Below are 17,589 nucleotides of genomic sequence, written 5' to 3' on the forward strand. Positions count from 1 at the left end.
TATTTTTACATGCAGCATTTTGCTGACTCAAAACTGTATATCCTTTATTCCCAAGTCCGTCAATTCCAAAGCAACTTTTGTATACGGAGAAATTACAAAAAAACGACAAACGAGTGAGACATCTGTGTTTCCCCATTTCAAGCTCTTTGGTTGAACTTCCGGTTTCAGCCTTGGCGCCGCCCACCTTTGAAACATCAACAGCGCCAAATTTCAGCTTCTCTGTTAAACAGGAAAATGTCAAGCGAGGAGCCACAATGGAGAAAAGTCCATAGTATAACAGGTGTAATACCGCGTTCCAGACATGGACACAGGGCAGTTGCCATTCGGGAGTTGATTGTCGTGTTCGGAGGTGGAAATGAAGGAATAGCAGAGGACCTCCATGTTTACAACACTGGTATGCTAACATTAGCATGACGGCAGTTTTTACTGGTTAGCGGGCAATGTTTTTAGCATTAGCAATTGCAAATAATGTCACAAGAACGAGTTAGTATAATCACATTACTGTTGGATACATTTAAACTTTTGTATTTTATATTTGAGATCGAGATATCGAAGTTTTAACTATGAAAACCGAACAGATGCACTCACAAAAACTTTACTTCAGTTTAAACCAGGCTTGACAAAGTGAGGCTTTATGTATGTCTGTATGATGCCCTTGATGGGGAAAAATTGCCACTCCTGATTTTAACAGTGAATATATAGCCGGATGGGTACCCTTGCAAATTCTACATACTGTATATTATACATCGCGGAGGGAATTCGCTCTCAAATGTAACGGTTTTAACCTAGCTCATTTGTATTGTACTGTTTATTACAGTGTCAAAGCAGTGGTTTCTGCCTGCTGTGAGGGGAGACATCCCACCTGGCTGTGCTGCCCATGGTTTAGTCTGTGAGGGCACTCGTATACTGGTCTTTGGTGGAATGGTGGAGTATGGAAAATACACCAGCAGCCTCTACGAACTTCAGGTAATGCTTTCCTATGATTTCAAATCAGACTTGCAGTCTGCAGTAACACACATGTTAAAATTGTGATTTGATAGGCTAATAGATGGCTTTGGAAAAAGTTGAAGCCCAAAGCGCCTAAGAATGGCTTGCCTCCATGCCCTCGTATCGGACACAGCTTCACACTTTTGGGTAACAGGTGCTACGTGTTTGGCGGGCTATCCAATGTTAGCGAGGACCCCAACGGAAATGTCCCACGGTACTGGGAACACTTTCTAAAGTTGTTCAGAATTGATGTGATATTTAAAAAATACACCTATAATGATCTGTATTTTGCTGTGGAAGGTACATGGACGACTTTTATGAGTTGGAGCTACAGTCCGTATCGGGCACAAGAGGCTGGAGCATCCCAGAGACAAAAGGGGGTGGTCCTACAGCACGGGAGTCCCACACCGCTGTTGCCTATGCTGGTCTTGGCTCTCCAAAGCTCTTTATCTTTGGAGGAATGCAAGGCCACCGGTTAGATGACCTCTGGCAGCTTGACCTCAGTAGGTTTATTATTTGGGACCCATCCAATTCATCATGTGTTCATCGCACAATCCTTCTCCCTTCCTCAGACACAATGATGTGGTCGATGCCTGACACTAGTGGTTCTATGCCACTACCCAGAAGCCTTCACTCTGCCAGTGTAATTGGAAACAAGTAAGTTCTCTGGCTTTAACTGTAACAACTCTCCAATGAAGTGACACCCGACTCTGTTTGTCTGCAGAATGTTTGTTTTTGGTGGCTGGATTCCTGTTCCAGAGTCAGAGAAGCAAAATGCGGCAGGAATTAAATGGATCTGCACTAACTCCTTAAGTGTTCTTAATTTAGGTAAATATTTCTCCTTTCATCCCACCCTCGGCCATCTCTGTGTGGAGTTTGCATGTTCTCCCCGTGCATGTGTGGGTTTTCTCCGGGTACTCCGGTTTCCTCCCACATTCCAAAAACATGCTAGGTTAATTGGCCGCTCCAAATTGTCCATAGGTATGAATGTGAGTGTGAATGGTTGTTTGTCTATATGTGCCCTGTGATTGGCTGGCGACCAGTCCAGGGTGTACCCCACCTCTCGCCCGAAGACCGCTGGGATAGTGTCAGGTTTAAACCCCAACACTTGTAAAAAAAAAAACACTGCCTGTACAAAGGAAGACACAGAGAGATGAGTTTCTTTTTACTTGCAAGGAGAGATGATGGAGACTGCACAGTTACAATCCTCCTACCAACTCTGAAACAGTCTCCATTCTCCTCGCTATTTATTGAATCAGGAACGCCCTAGTTACACGTGGTTTCACCTGCTAAGGGAAGGGGGCTCTAACTATTCCAGTTGAAACCGGTTCTTTTGCACAACATGTTATCCATAGTGTGTGGGTATCTCCTCTTTGGCATGTGATCTTCCGGAGACACACACACACATATACATTCTGGGTCACATGTAGCTATTTCCTGTCCACGAGGGTAGGATAGAACTATCTAGTGAGAGAATGTTCTGTCACGTTCTGTTTTCTCTAATCATGATATACACCAAATGTGCAGGCATCACAGCATTAATCTTACATTACTATGTGAGTGATATGAAACATTTGTAGGTCATAAGAAAATAGGTCATAAGAATATAGTAAAAATAGGTCATAAGAATATAGTAAAAATAGAATAACTTTATGTACAATTGTTCCAACATTTCCCTCCTGTTTATTCATTTTGCACTATATTCTCCCATCCTCCATTGACCTCTTCTTTTTAGATTTTCAGTCCTGGCAAGTCTGGAAAATGCCATGATGTTTCATCATTTATTTCTTCAGTTTCGGTGTCTTCATTGTCGCTGTCTTCTTGGGGCTCCCCTTTTGGAGTAAGGAGCGCATACATTTCTGACACCTCTTGCTTAATTGGTTGGATAGCAGTGGTGATTAGCCTGGTGCACAAAACCCTAATGCAGGGAATGCAGAATGCAACAATATCCACATAAGGTGAGAATAGCTGCAAATACAGCGATTAACATTAAAACTGACATTATCAGTTGTTTATATTTGCCAAATGCGTCTCCAAAACCATCCCACATTGACGTGTCAACTCCAGAATGGTCTTTCATCTTGCTGTTAAGGGACCTTAGACCTTCCAAGGCCTTGGTGAGACTCCCGTCCGCTGCTGTGTTGTTCGGAATGAATGTGCAGCACTGATCACCAAAAATGGCACATACTCCGCCCTTCTCCGCCAGGAGCATGTCAACAGCAATTCTGTTTTGGAAAGCCATGAGGGAGGTAGCTGACAGTTGTTCATGGATGGCGGAGAACCCTCTTTCAGTGTTGTTTCCTAATTTCTGCACGTTGTAGTGGATGTAGTTGATTCTGTCTACATTTTTGTTAATTGTGCACCACCAGCATATCGATGATTCAAAACCTGCTGCTATCTGGTTGACTAATTTGTATTCATCAGGGACTCCTCTCGGAACTCCAATACTGTCTATGTAGGTGGGATCATTTTTATCCCACCCTGACACTGATCTCTTTGATTCTGGGTTTGAATGTTATGTTTACCATCTCTATTGATTGACACTGAGTATCATTCAATCTTCCTAATTTGATTCCAACACCTGTTCTGTTTATGCATGAGAAGTTTCCTACAGCTACCTTTTTAGAAAATACTGGTTTTTGTTTTTTCAGTGGAAGTAAGAGGATAGACCTTATCCCATTGTGAACAATTTTTTTTTTCTTTCTTATTCATTACTTCGATCAAACAATCTATTCCCATAGTTGAAGGCACTACTTGTAACAGTGGTCTGGCTCCTATACATACTACACAATCTCCTTGATTTGACATTTTTGCTGCCTGTTCCACTAGCAGCAGCCAGTTATTGCTTTGTTGTGAAATGCCCGTAGTGGCATAAAACCAATCATCTGCATTTCGAATTACGGCTATTTTAACTCCAGCGTGATGTGTGTAGTTATTTGTGATTGGCAGTTCAACAGGGGTCATGGTTTGATTTTCGCAAATAATTATAGGAAAGTAGGGATCTGCCCCAGAAGAGTAGGCCCATAAAAGGAAACCCCAACACGAGGTATTTAAAATAATGCTCAATGGTCGGTCATGTGGGTTGAGCTTGGCTGAGCTAAAAGCAAATGTCATACTTAATATGGCCCCATGTTTCTTGAACATAATTTTATTATGGAAATGCCTGGCTTCTAATGTGGTACCAGGTGCCCAGTAATCACCTTCCTGTGTGGTAATCAATGTGTCCCAACTTAAATCTAACACGTGTCCAGTAACATACCACCAATAACTAGCATATGTCTCCCCTGACACCTGATGTCTATTTGTAAATCCTTTCAACGATGATATGGGTATTTGGAGTTCGGTAGTCGAATTTGGGGCTATGGTCATACATATGGAGTTGTTGTATGCCCACTTAATAATCCAGGGTGTTAGGTCGACCTGTGTTTGTGATCGGTTAGGGTCCCCCACCCTTCTTTTCTGCATGTTAAAAATGTTTTTTTTTTTCCATAGTGGCAGTGACATCACTATTATTGCTCTAATCAGTCCTCATACTGCTGCTAATTAATTTTTTTTTTTATTTTATTTTATGCGTCTGAGTGATCATCTTACCTGCAGGCTTGCAACCCCTCCTAATAACGCAACAGAGTTGTGGACAATCTTCACCGGTTTGAGACGACTGCAAACTAGAATTACAGCCCCCTTTGTAGCCGGACTTCCTCTGACGGTTGTTGAGGAGCTACAAATCTACAGCAGATACCACAATGCTATTATCATGACGCAAATAGGTACAGTTAGGGTAAATACTAAGATGGAGATGGATAATTTAGTCATAGTTTATCATTGTAAATTTTTTTCTGGAATACCATAGCGTAGAATTATGTCTTTGCATAGAGCTTTAGCTACTGTTAGTGCATCTGGATGTTTTGTAGGAAACAGTTTTATCCATTTTGAAAATGAGTCTATTATCACTAAACAGAATTTTTTCCCTTCACTGTTGTTGAGTTCAATGAAGTCCATGTGTATTTCTTGAAATAAGTATTGTGGTTCTTTGAAATTGGCCACGCCGAGGTCGCAAGCTGCCCTGGGCATTGTGTTTTGCACACGCTAAACACGCTCTACAAAAATTTTTTGAATCAGAATTAAATCCATACGTAGTAAAGTGGGTGTTAATAGTGTGGCACATATCGTAGTAAAGTGGGTGTTAATAGTGTGGCACATATCCCTCCTGTTGAGACACGTGTAAAACCATGGCTCAAAATAGCGGCCCACTTATGCAAATTTTTTGGCAAGATTATTTTATTATCTGTCGACATATTAACATTTTTGTCCAGGGTTGCTTTATTCCTTAGCCAATGGTCAATTTCTTGCTTTGGACTCTGTTGTTACATGTCTGCCAGGATCTCAAAGTGTACTTGTAATTTTTCTCTGTGTTAAGATGGTTCAGTTCCTTTAGTGCCGCTTGTTTTACCATTTTATCAGCGAACATATTTCCTAAAGATATTGGATCCAAATTATTAGTATGTGCCGTGCATTTACATACAGCAATTTGTTTTGGCAATTGCACTGCTTCTAGTAAAGTTGTTAATAATCCTGCATGAGTTACTGGTTTTCCTGTTGATGTTATCATACCTCTGTTTTGCCAATATTGTGCAAAGATATGTACTGTTGAATATACATATTGGCTATCAGTATAAATTGTCACCTTTTGACCTTTCATTAATTTGCATGCTTCTGTAAGCGCTATGACTGCATAGCCTGTTATTGTTTTTCCCAAATAATTTTTCTTTGAGGAAGCATCTACAAAATCACCCCTTTTGGTGTCTGATCTAATAAGTCTGGTCTACACTTTGCAGTTTGTGTTCTTAGCTCATAACAATCATGTGGTTGGCCTTCCTCAGGGAATGGTAGAAGGGTAGCTGGGTTGAGCGTGGTGCATCGCTCAAGTGTTAAATGTGGTTTAGCTTCATTTAAGATTGCTTGTTTTCTGTCTGTTAGAATGGTTTGACCTTGTCCTGTCAACTGATGGCCTAAATACTTCACTGATTGCTTACAAAATTGTAGTTTGTCTTTACTCACTTTATGGCCTTCTTTCGCTAAATGGTGCAATAAGGCTATTGTGTCTTCTTCACATGACTTCCTATCTTGTGACGCTAGTAGGATGTCATCTACATATAATAATTTCTGGCTTCCATTTGGGGGTTCAAACGTGGACATACTGGCCATCATTGCTTGTGAATAAATTGTCGGGTTTTCACAATATTCTTGTGGTAAGCGTGTGTACATACATATATATATATATATATATTTTATTTTATTTATTTTTATTTTTTTCTCTTTCTTTCTGCAAACGTAAATGCGAACCTGAACTTTCTTTCTCTATTTGAATGGAGAAGAATGCCTGATGTCTACTACGGTGAACCATGTGAAATCTGTTGGTAAAGAATTTAACAATGTGTGTGGGTCAGGCACACAAGGTGCTCTCGCCACCACAGCTTGATTTACAACTTGTCCTGTATCATTCGCCATCCCACAGAGAGTGGCATTTTTCTCACTGAGAAAATAGGGATGTTACATCGTGGGTTATCGCATTCTACTAAGATTTTAGCTTTTAACAAATCTTCTATTGCTGGTTTTATTCCTTCATATGTATTTAGTTTTATTAGGTGTACTTGTAATTATACTACTGGTTCATCATTTGGTTCTGGTTGTATTTGTTAAGACAAACCTCGTCATGCTGAATATCGCTTTTGGATTTAGCGAATTCAGCAGCGTGTGTGGATCTGCAACACACGGAGATCTTTGGATTACTGCGTTGTTTACTGCTATTAAGTCCTGAACCATCCTCCACCCTGTTGATGGAGGTGCCTTTTTCACAGGAAATATTGGTGTGTTTACTGGGGAGTCAGCACATTTTATTAGTACACCTGCCTTCTTTAGATCTTCAATCACTGGCTCTATTCCTGCCATTGCATCTGATTTTAGAGGGTATTGTTTTATCCTGGGACGATGCTCTGTTTTGGGTCTAATTATGATAGGTGCTGCTCCTTTCGCTAATCCTACGTCTGTCATTTGAGGTGTACACTGCGGGGGTTGCTCTCCTAATTCTTCATTTGGTGCTGATGCTCCCACTGGCTGTTCCAATTGTTGCCTCAACACGTTGTAAGGACCTGAATATTCATTATCTTCCCTCCTATGAAACATTACGGGTTTTTCTTTCTGTTCACTTTCTTTTTCTTTCTGTTCACTTTCTTTTTCTTTCTGCTGTCTTTCCTTCTCCTGTTTATTTTTTACTTTTTTTTTTATCCAGACTTGTGTCTGCTCAAAATCTTTCCTCCTCCCGTCTAAACTTACTCTGAACCTTCACAATATTATCCCAACTCTGCCCTTCACACACTTCCCACGTACCATCTGTCTATCTTTATTCTTATCCTGACTTACCAAGCCACTCATAACCTGACCTTCCACAAGACCAAACAACTCACTTTCTTTTTCATTCTCTTCTAGTTTTGCTTACATTTCTTTTTTATGTTTTGTTGTAACTCCCTAATACATGCTGTGGATAATTTTTTGTTGAATTTGTGCTATTTTATCCAATAATATAGGGGGTCTACTGCTAGACTATCCTCTTTGCACGAGAGTTCTTCAAGGACTTTTTGTTTTTCTTTACTTTGTCCCTTCCCCATTTTGAACTAAATTTGGACCCAGTGGTTCTTAACACCTGTCGTGTTCTAACACTGGGGTTATTTTCAACAAGATGGTGATCAACAACCTTTTGTGGTAAAATTCTCTTCAACCTTTTCAGGTGGAATTTTCTTGCCTACAAGCATCCACAAAGGCTCACCATTTGTTTCTTGTTGGTTTGGTATAAAACACAGTTACCTAGTGGTAATTGTATTTTCATTCATACATTCACATTCACACTTCGCGCGTCTTTATTTTTCCAGCCCAGAGGACTCCGCTCATCCTATGTAGAGTTTAACTAGTCTGTTTCAACTAGGGGTGTCTACTCCACATACGGAATTTAACTGTCTGACCTGATAGAGCCTAGTATTGTCAGGGTTTGTTACACTTCTATTTTACTTTTTTTTTTCAGCACAGAGGACTCCGCTCATCCTATGTAGAGTTTAACTAGTCCTTTTAAACTAGGGGAGTCTACTCCTCCACGGAATTTAACTGTCTGACCTGCAGGGTTTGTCTCTTCTTCTTCTATTTTACTCTTTTTCTTCTATTTTACTTTTTCTCACTTTCATTTCTTTTAAACAAAATTTGTACTCACAGTCTCTGCGTCTCTGGATTTCCTTCAACCTTCGGATCCCAGCCCGCAAGTGAGGGACCAGTCCCGGAAAGGGTCTTGATGCTGTGGCCACAGTCTTGCCTGGATCTCGCTTGCCCGCTGGGATTGTCAGGTGTCTTGGAATCCGGCTCGAAGGACCAATAAAATGTCCGGTTTAAACCCCAACACTTGTAAAAAACACTGCCTGTACAAAGGAAGACACAGAGAGATGGGTTTCTTTTTACTTGCAAGGAGAGATGATGGAGACTGCACAGTTACAATCCTCCTACCAACTCTGAAACAGTCTCCATTCTCCTTGCTATTTATTGAATCAGGAACGCCCTAGTTACACGTGGTTTCACCTGCTAAGGGAAGGGGGGTCTAACTATTCCAGTTGAAACCGGTTATTTTGCACAACATGTTATCCATAGTGTGTGGGTATCTCCTCTTTGGCATGTGATCTTCCGGAGACACTCACACACACACATATACATTCTGGGTCACATGTAGCTATTTCCTGTCCACGAGGGTAGGATAGAACTATCTAGTGAGAGAATGTTCTGTCACGTTCTGTTTTCTCTAATCATGATATACACCAAATGTGCAGGCATCACAGCATTAATCTTACATTGCTATGTGAGTGATATGAAACATTTGTAGGTCATAAGAATATAGTAAAAATAGGTCATAAGAATATAGTAAAAATAGAATAACTTTATGTACAATTCTTCCAACAGATAGGCTCCAGCACCCCCCGCGACCCTTGTGAGGAAAAGCGGTAGAAAATGAATGAATGAATGAATTTCTCCTTTCAAATATCCAAGTGTATACATGCTTAGTGTGCATATAATGACTTTAAACACTGGATTCCAGACACAATGAGCTGGCAGAACCTGGGCCCAGAATACGATGACATTGGGTCCCAGTTGCACAAGTCCCAGATTGACACCCAGAATGCCAGCAGACCCAAAGCCAGGGCTGGACACTGCACCGCTGCTGTCGGATCCAGGCTCTACATTTGGAGTGGCCGCGATAGTTACCATAAGAACTTGAACTACCAAGTCTGCTGCAAGGACCTTTGGTACCTGGAGACAGGTGAGAGGCAGATGACATTATGAAGTAATTGTGCAATATCTTTTTTTGTGTGTGTGTTTTCAGATCGACCATCCTCAGCAGATGCGGTGATGCTGATCAAATCCACTGTCAGCATGCTCCATGTAGCATGGCGCCCTCTGTCTGCAGCGGACTGTTACCTCCTCCAGATTCAGCCAGATTCAGTCAGTTCTGCAGGAAACGAGCAGCAAGCCAAACAGGCCGATTCAACGGCAACAGATGGAGAAAGCAAAGGTACACAAGGTACGCAGGGACAAAAAAAATTGCATATACGGATAAAGTTAAAGCATTCTAAGTATTTGTACTCAGATTTCCAGTCCTCTCAGAGTGTAAGTGAATGCAACACTGCAGAACAAGAGACCACTTCATTGCAGGTATTTGATGCAGCTTCAAAGCCAATAATTTTATGATTTTAAGCTAAAACGTCTGTGCGTATGCAAAGAATTAATGAATGTTGTTGGATGGTGCTAGAATGAATTATTGTGGATTTTCTTTCAAAGCAGGATGTCAGTCCAGTGAAATCTTCCAATAGCCAAGTCGACCCCCAAGAAGGTGCGATTGTCAGCTTAGTTCACAGACACTTGACATGTATAAATTATGACTTCACCAAAAAGCGACAGATTGAGTATTGTCTATTTGCTTTCTCTCTGACAGAACAACATGCAGCTGAGAAGACAGCACACCAGGTTAGATGTATTCCTGAAATTTCACTTTGTCTTGCGCGTGGTTCTGTGAGCTGTGTGACAAAACAAACGTCTTTTGCAGAATTCAGAGGAAGCACTTTGGTTTGACGTTGGGGTGTTCAAAACCCTCTTTTCTGAGGTCCTGTACTACTATCTGCCTGCTGAGCACCACCAGGTGACCCTCAGCAGTCGGTCTTCCATTACAAAAGAAGTAAATATAATCACAGTGAAGATCATCAACATATAGAGAACATGCTATTAATGGACTATTGGTTTTTACAGTCCTACACTCAGAGGAAGCTTCCAGGCCCTCAGGATTACCAGGACAGAGAGAAGAAGGAGCTGACTCCAGGTCAGAGGTACAGGTTTAGAGTGGCAGGCATCAACTGCTTAGGCCAAGGTGACTTCAGCCCAGTCAGTGAATTCAAGACTTGCCAGCATGGCTTTCCTGGAGCGCCCTCTGCTGTCAGGATAACCAAGGTAATACATAAAGGAAAGCACAGGTAGCTAGGTGACCCCCCCCCCCCCAATTATTGAATTTTCTTTTAATCCAGGCCAATGATTTAGTCTACATCACATGGGAAGCTCCTCCTTCTCCATCAGGCCGCATCCTGGAGTATTCCATGTACATGGCAGTAAAGAAAAGCCGCTCTTCCAGCTCTGAGGGTCCAGGCCAATTGGCGTTCATCCGAATCTACCGTGGCACCAAAATGTCTTGCACGGTTAGCTCCAACCAGCTGGACAACGCGCACCTTGACTGTTCCGCCTCCAGCCGCCCGGCTCTCGTCTTTCGTATTGCCGCCAAAAACGAGCAAGGCTACGGCCCAGCAACTCAGATCCGCTGGATTCAAGGTGGGAGCAGACAAAGCAGCATCGACATCTCCTTTTATGGTGGCATCCACTTTGATATCCAAGTCTTGTTTGTGTTCTTTTCAGATCCTTTTAAAGTACGAGCTGGATCCAAGACAGATGTTTGTGCTGCTGATGACCCCGATGCTGCTGACAGGTGAACAAACAAACTACACACTCATTCTTATGTATTTTACTTTTTTCCTCAATTTTTTGTCCCTCTGTTTTACAGCTCCAGCTGAAAATATTACCAATGAATAATATTACAAAGAGACTGCCCTCTGGAAATCAAGCAATATACAACAGTACATTTTTGTGTACTATAGTTTATTTTTTTGCTAATTTATTTTTTGTATTTAAATATTCCTTGTACATATTTTCAAAAAATTCATGTCTGACCATTTCATTATAAAATAATTCACCAAATAACTTTTGTATGTTATGTTATAGCACTTGTGTTTTTAGCATGGATCAATTTAATTAATGCTTCTAGGTTCGTATAATGGTTTATCTTCATCTTCAGTTTTCTCTCAAGCAGTGTTTCCCAACCATTTTTGTGATACTATTTTTGTTTGTGAGTTTGTGAGTACCTCCTCACTCACACGTGTTGATAGTTCTCCAAAAGTAAAATGTAACACTTACACTGACATTTAGAACGGGGAGGCAGTAGGAAACTACAATCTGTTAGCATAATATTGTCTTTTTTGTACATGAAGGTACATTTGATAATATATGAATCATCATCACTCACACGGAAAAGAAAAAAAATACTTTCTTTTTTTTAAGTGAATTGCTCTTGGGGCCCCCCTAGTGCTCACTATGGTGTCCTAAGCAAGTGCTTAGTCCGCTTGTGCCTTGGGGGGCTATGCTTACCATCTTAGATAATAAATGTTTTCACTACTCCCTGCAATTTGCCCCTGTACCACCGGGATTACATAAAGTGGTACGCGTGCACCGGGTTGGGAAACCCTGTTTTAGAGCAGGAAAGTGTACTTTGTCATTGTCCATCTCAGTTCTAGTGCTTATAATTACAAGAACGTTACAAATCTATTCTTAACACAGGTCCCCATATTCATGCAATAAAATTATATTGTGTGGGAGACGGTTTCTTTTGGATGTGTGTATGTTTTGTTCTGGGTTTCTTTTGAGAAAATTAGCAGATGCTCGCTGCTCAGTAATTAGCTGATTAATTTGCAGACGACGATCACTTTGGCTGAATCGTCCACTTGGCATGGAACATTTATGGGCAGGTGTTGGTACTTTTACTTACTCTATCGACATATGAAGTGCAAATTTTGTCAGTAAAATGAATTATACTCGTAAGCATGACCGATTCGTAATGACAGACGGTATCATTGTTTCTAAGTTTGCGTGCAAATATTACTTTAGCAACATTTATTTCGTTCAATGTGGTGCGTATATATTCAGTAAACTTATATTCTTACTTTCGTGTACATATATTTAGCTTGTATACTCGTTTTGCCGTCCCTCAAGACGAAGATGAATTTATACATACAATCTAAAATAAAATATAGTTATTGTCATTGTTCGCCATACATTTTGGTTCATTTTTGGCTTCTTCCACTTGGAATATATATTATTGGAAAACTGAAGTCTGATAATTCCCATTTTGGGGAAGGTGATGAAACGCGGCGCAATTAATGACGCCCGTGCTTCCGGTGGACGCCTGTCCTCTGTGACGTCAGTGACTCGGGCTTTAAAGCTCGGAGAGTCAATACAGTAAAACTTTGTCTCCTACTGCCTCTCAAGTAGTAGAGATAAAATGGAGTCCTCCGACCCGCAACAGACCAGTTCCCTCATTCCAAACCTGGTGCCGGAGTTGGATGGGATGGAGCTTCAGAACATGCTCACTGATCTTCAGAAGAAATGTGAAACCTATAAGTCCAACTACCAGGTTCTTAAGATTGAGCATTCCAGGTACACTTGTTCTGTATCACCCTGTATCCAGTGAAATTAACCAAGGTGGCTTTATTACAATTTTGATTTGTTATTAGTTTACAGGATGAGTTAATGCATGCCCAGGAGGAAGTGAAGCGCCTACTTGCTCAACAGGAAAAGCTCCAGTCACAGGTGTCTGAGCGATCAGGAGAACTTCTGTACACAAAAAAGGAGAACGAGGAGCTTCGGCTGCAGGTAAAATAAGCCAGAGAAGGCAGCTTTCTTGGAATATCTTTCCAATTTCATTTTGTAAAGAGTTTTTCTTTCAACAAAAGCTATAGTCCACCAAGGAGCATTAAAGCCATCAAAGGTAGTCCGTTTTGTGGAGGGTGTGTCAGCCTTATGAATACTTGAGCACTGTTTATTCACGTGCATTTGTTGCCTGTATAGTGACTGACATTATGCAGCATGTCACAAATATCAGGTGATGACCCCTCAACGTCTGGAGTTACTCAAAGTGCAGCTGCAGCAAGCGATGGAGGTGCCCATCAAAGAACGTTTCCACAAACTAGAAGAGGTCTGTTTGATTATTAACAAGCCACTCTCTAAAGCAGTGGTCACTGACCTTTTTGATATTTTATATATACTGTATATGTATTGTTTACTATTTAATGATGAACGTGAAGGTAAACTTTGGTTTTACAGATGCCATGTCTTGTCTTGTGTAGGAGGCTGAGAAGTACAGGTCAGATTTCAACAAGCTGCGCTATGCCTTCACCATGCTCATTGCACAGGTTGAACGCCAAAAGGAGGATGATGCCAGTGTATTGGAGGGCCAGAGGATGCGCTATGAGGTGGAGGTGAGTACTTGTTTATACGTTATATGTGAGTGAATATATCTGAAGGAAATCTGCTTTTAACCTCTGATTTTTACTGTATTTATTTACGTAATCACAGAGAGTAGAGTAGAATATCAGTAATGGCGACAATGTGTATGTCACTGTGTCACTATTACAGATAGATATGCTGTAGCAGTTATACTGTATTTGCCTTCTTGCGTCATGCATGTGTCTATATAACTGACAACACTGATGGACACACTGATTAATTAACTAACTAATTAACTATATATGACTATATTAACCATACAAATCTATGGATATTACTACAGATTGCTCATCTGAAGAAGGAGAAGGAGAGCCTGGTGTCCCAGTACCAGAATTCCGACCAGCTGCAAGACAGGAAACACCTGGAGATTCTACTAAAGGAGAAAACACAGCTCACCATGTTGGTCAAGGGTCTGCAGGCAGAGGTGGCTGAGTTGCAGACCCTGAAGGACAACTCCGACCAGCAGGTGGAAAACATTCAGCACACCCAGAACCGGCAACTAACAGAATCTCAGGCTATGGTCAAATCTCTTGAGGTAGGTGACTGCTATTATGAGGGAAATAGATTTTTGGCTGCCGGATCGCAGAACTTAATACAATCTGCTTGCAGGTGGAGCGACAGTCTCTGTCCCTGCGAGCGGAGCGCATTGAGGGAGAACTTCATCTTAGCCAGGAGCAGAGCAGCCAGCTCACTGGACAATTGCACAAAGCTAAAAGAGAAGTTAATGCCCTCACATGCCAGGTAAGGTTTTTTTTGTATATATCGCATATGACGAAATAGATCAGTATAAGAAGGATTGCAGTCATTCACCATTCACAAATTTTCATCAAGTATTTTTTTTCAAAATCAACATTCTGTCATTCCTCGCTTTGAACAACAGAGGGGGCTTGTCACTACAGCCAACGTGGCAAAGCTGCATTTTTGTAACTTTAAATGTTTGCCACTATTGTGTTCATATTTTTGTCATTTAATTTGTCAATTCTCAGATTGAAACCCTGAAGCTTTCACACAAGACTGACGTGGACAATGTCAAACTGGAGTTTACGCGCTCAAAAGGGGAGGTGGAGAGGGAGAGAGATACACTGAAGGGGCAGATTGAGAGTAAGCATTTCTGTTAGAACAGCTTGCCCTGTGGATCCATTGGTTTGGAGCCGGGGTGTCCAAACCCATCGTATTTTCATTATTGTATTTTTTTTACAGAAATTGCAACTTATTTGTTTCCAATATTACGACTTTTTAATATTTCAACTTTAAGCTTGACCTGAGTTCAATTCCACCCTCTGCCATCTCTGTGTGGAGTTTGCATGTTCTCCCCGTGCATGCGTGGGTTTTCTCCAGGTACTCCGGTTTCCTCCCAAATTCCAAAAACATGCTAGGTTAGTTGGCGACTCCAAATTGTCCATAGGTATGAATGTGAGTGTGAATGGTTGTTTGTCTATATGTGCCCTGTGATTGGCTGTCGACCAGTCCAGGGTGTACCCCGCCTCTCGCCCAAGACGGTTGTGATATCCTACAGCACCCCCACCACCCTTGTGAGGATAAGCGGTAGAAAATGAATGAATGAACTTTAAGCTTCCAAAATGAATTTATTTGAATTTATTTTCTCATAGTATTATGACTTCATGCTCGTAAAACATTGTTGTTATGACTTCATTGTATTTTTATTTAATTACTGCCCCCCCCCCCCATTTTTTCCATTTACCATTCATTTTTTGGACACCCCTGGTTTGGAGGAAGAATGTTTAATTGTGGCTGTATGATGCTTTGTGTATTTTGCCAGGTCTGAAGACAGAGGTGGAGGTGTTAAATGAAATGCTGGAAAAGCACAATGAAGTCCTTGTGGAGAAAGAAAGAGAGATGGTCAGGAAGGTGAAATCCGTCTGTGAAGAGGAACTCCGCAAGACAAGCATATTGCACGAAGAAAAGTGAGAAAGTAAAACTCTGAGGTTGTCATGACAAGAGTAAAAATGTTTGCAATTGACGTGCGCTAGGCTGGAGTTGGAGAGCCACCTTGCAAAGTTGGAACAGCAGAGGTTGCTGCAGGACACTACCGTGGAAGCTCAGAAAAGGGAATGGGAGGAGCAGCTTCGCTTTGCCCAGAAAAGCGAGGAGTCTGTACGCAAAGAACTTCAAGGCCTGAAGTCAGTTCTTTTCTTTCCACTTTAAGCAATTTGTATTTTAACTACACTTCCACCATTTCTAACATTTGGCAAATGAGCATGTGCAAATGTTGAAATGGGCGTCATATTTGTAAGAATCAGATTAAAGCAGCAAAGCTCTGAGTTGGAGGAGTTGGAGAGACAGAGAACGGAGTTAGAGGACCTAAAGCAGGTAGGAGAAACCCTCTTTATGCATCATGATGCTCTGATGTGATTTTTACTTTTAACAGAAAAATCAACAACTGCATGTCCATGTGGGGGCGTTGTCAAAGTCTGAAACTGAGCTGATGGAAACAAACCAACATCTGAGGGAAAAAATGGCCATGGTGAAGGAGGAGAACGTTCGCCGAGGGGCAGAGCAGTATGACTATTAGCTTGTCCTTGTATATTATTATATTATAATGGATTGTTTTTCCTGTTCTTTTACTTCTCTCTCTCGCCCAGGCTGGTGGAGGATAGCAAGGCACGAGAGGCCAAGCTAGAAGAGAAATACTCTCAACTCAAAGACAAAATAAAGAGGATGGCGGCTACTCAGAAGAAGGTATGTCATCCATGAGGAAACTCATGAAAATGTATCCTCTGGTTGTCTACTGTTTGTCTGCTGTGTAGCGGAAAGCTAAGATGGAGAAAAAGGAGAAGAGTCAGCAGGATACGATCCAAACGCTGACGGAACAAATAGATGAACTTAACCGGGAAGGTGCTGCAGCCAACAAGTAAGCCTGTTTCTCATATTGTATGAATGAAACATTTCTTCTTATAGTGGCCGTAGATCTTTTACTTAAAATATTTTTATATATACGGTGAGGCAAAATAAGTATTCAATCTTCTGCTGATGTTTGTTTTTTTTTCATCCAAAGCAATATACAGTAGGGGCCAGTATTTGAAGTACGGTATTCCTCATTCATTATCTCTGTAATGTCATTTCAAACGGAATTTTGCCATAGGAGGTTGCAGGACTATCAGCAAAGGCACAGCGAGTTCCGGAGCCTCCTGATGAGTAACAGTGGTTCTTTCGGTGCTGGCATTTCCCAAGCAAAGCCCTCATGCCGGTCTGCCCTTTTCCTTGGGCCTGAGATACTGTTATCCAACGCACAAGTACGCAATGACGACCATTACCCAGTTTGCTTATTTTAGTATCACACACTATAATAAAACATTTTAGATTCCGTATTAAATAATGATATATTACATATTTTTCTATGTTGTGTGTCTTTAGGAAGATGAGAGGGAACAGAAAGAACTAGCCCTATTACGTCAGAGGGTGGATGATCTGGAAAGAATCCAGCAGAAGCAGCTGGAAGAGCTGGGATGTGTGGAGCAGAGGGACCAGCAGAACTCCCTACACTGATGCATTCAAGTTAGTGACATTTCATATAAAATAAATTTATATATATAATATATAATTATATATATATGAATAAATCTATTACCAATATGTATTCAAGAATTTACATTGAAGACGCATTCTTTAGTTGTTTCCACTGCAAAGCTCTTTCATGCCGGTAGGGGGAGGCAGTGTAACGTCTATCGAAGCCTGGCAGAAGAAGAGAAAAACCCACAATGCCCCAGTTTGTAGTTTTCACATAAGCCCGCTAGCTAGCGAGCTTGTGTACAATTTTCTACGAAAAAACATATATACATACACTGTGTATATGACTTTCAGCATTCGACACAGAAATAGAACAGTAAGTGATAGTTTGTTTTTGTTTCCACAGCAGAATGCGTGCCGAGAATGCTTTTCGGGATAGCGATGCAG

General features: G+C 41.2%; 2 protein-coding genes across 5 annotated transcripts; both read left to right on the forward strand.

The window, feature by feature from the left end:
• Positions 1-163: 163 nt before the first annotated feature.
• On the forward strand, positions 164-11,966 carry hcfc2 (host cell factor C2). Of its 4 annotated transcripts, none has more exons than XM_058077592.2 (16): positions 164-394; positions 818-966; positions 1,041-1,201; positions 1,288-1,490; positions 1,560-1,644; positions 1,712-1,815; positions 9,116-9,337; positions 9,401-9,598; positions 9,665-9,729; positions 9,856-9,907; positions 10,010-10,041; positions 10,121-10,249; positions 10,321-10,518; positions 10,593-10,890; positions 10,975-11,044; positions 11,120-11,966. In XM_058077592.2, the coding sequence occupies exons 1-16, from the start codon at positions 235-237 to the stop codon at positions 11,127-11,129; spliced, it is 2,136 nt and encodes a 711-aa protein (XP_057933575.2). In that variant the 5' UTR covers positions 164-234; the 3' UTR covers positions 11,130-11,966. The 4 variants fall into 4 exon arrangements, with proteins under 4 accessions (XP_057933575.2, XP_057933576.2, XP_057933577.2 ...); XM_058077593.2 differs by having other exon boundaries at positions 9,859-9,907; XM_058077594.2 differs by having other exon boundaries at positions 9,401-9,589.
• A 1,494-nt stretch (positions 11,967-13,460) lies between these two features.
• On the forward strand, positions 13,461-16,831 carry LOC131132267 (centrosomal protein of 83 kDa-like). The gene is made up of 11 exons (XM_078789116.1): positions 13,461-13,472; positions 13,515-13,646; positions 13,958-14,209; positions 14,284-14,415; positions 14,661-14,775; positions 15,455-15,599; positions 15,666-15,815; positions 15,930-16,005; positions 16,064-16,194; positions 16,278-16,546; positions 16,778-16,831. Exons 1-10 carry the CDS (start codon positions 13,461-13,463, stop codon positions 16,387-16,389), a joined length of 1,257 nt encoding a protein of 418 aa, XP_078645242.1. The 3' UTR covers positions 16,390-16,546; positions 16,778-16,831.
• The last annotated feature ends 758 nt before the right edge of the window (positions 16,832-17,589 follow it).

Source organism: Doryrhamphus excisus, linkage group LG2 (assembly GCF_037039965.1).
Source record: "Doryrhamphus excisus strain RoL-2023G ecotype Guam linkage group LG2, RoL_Dexc_Guam_v1.1, whole genome shotgun sequence".
NCBI lineage: Eukaryota > Metazoa > Chordata > Actinopteri > Syngnathiformes > Syngnathidae > Doryrhamphus > Doryrhamphus excisus.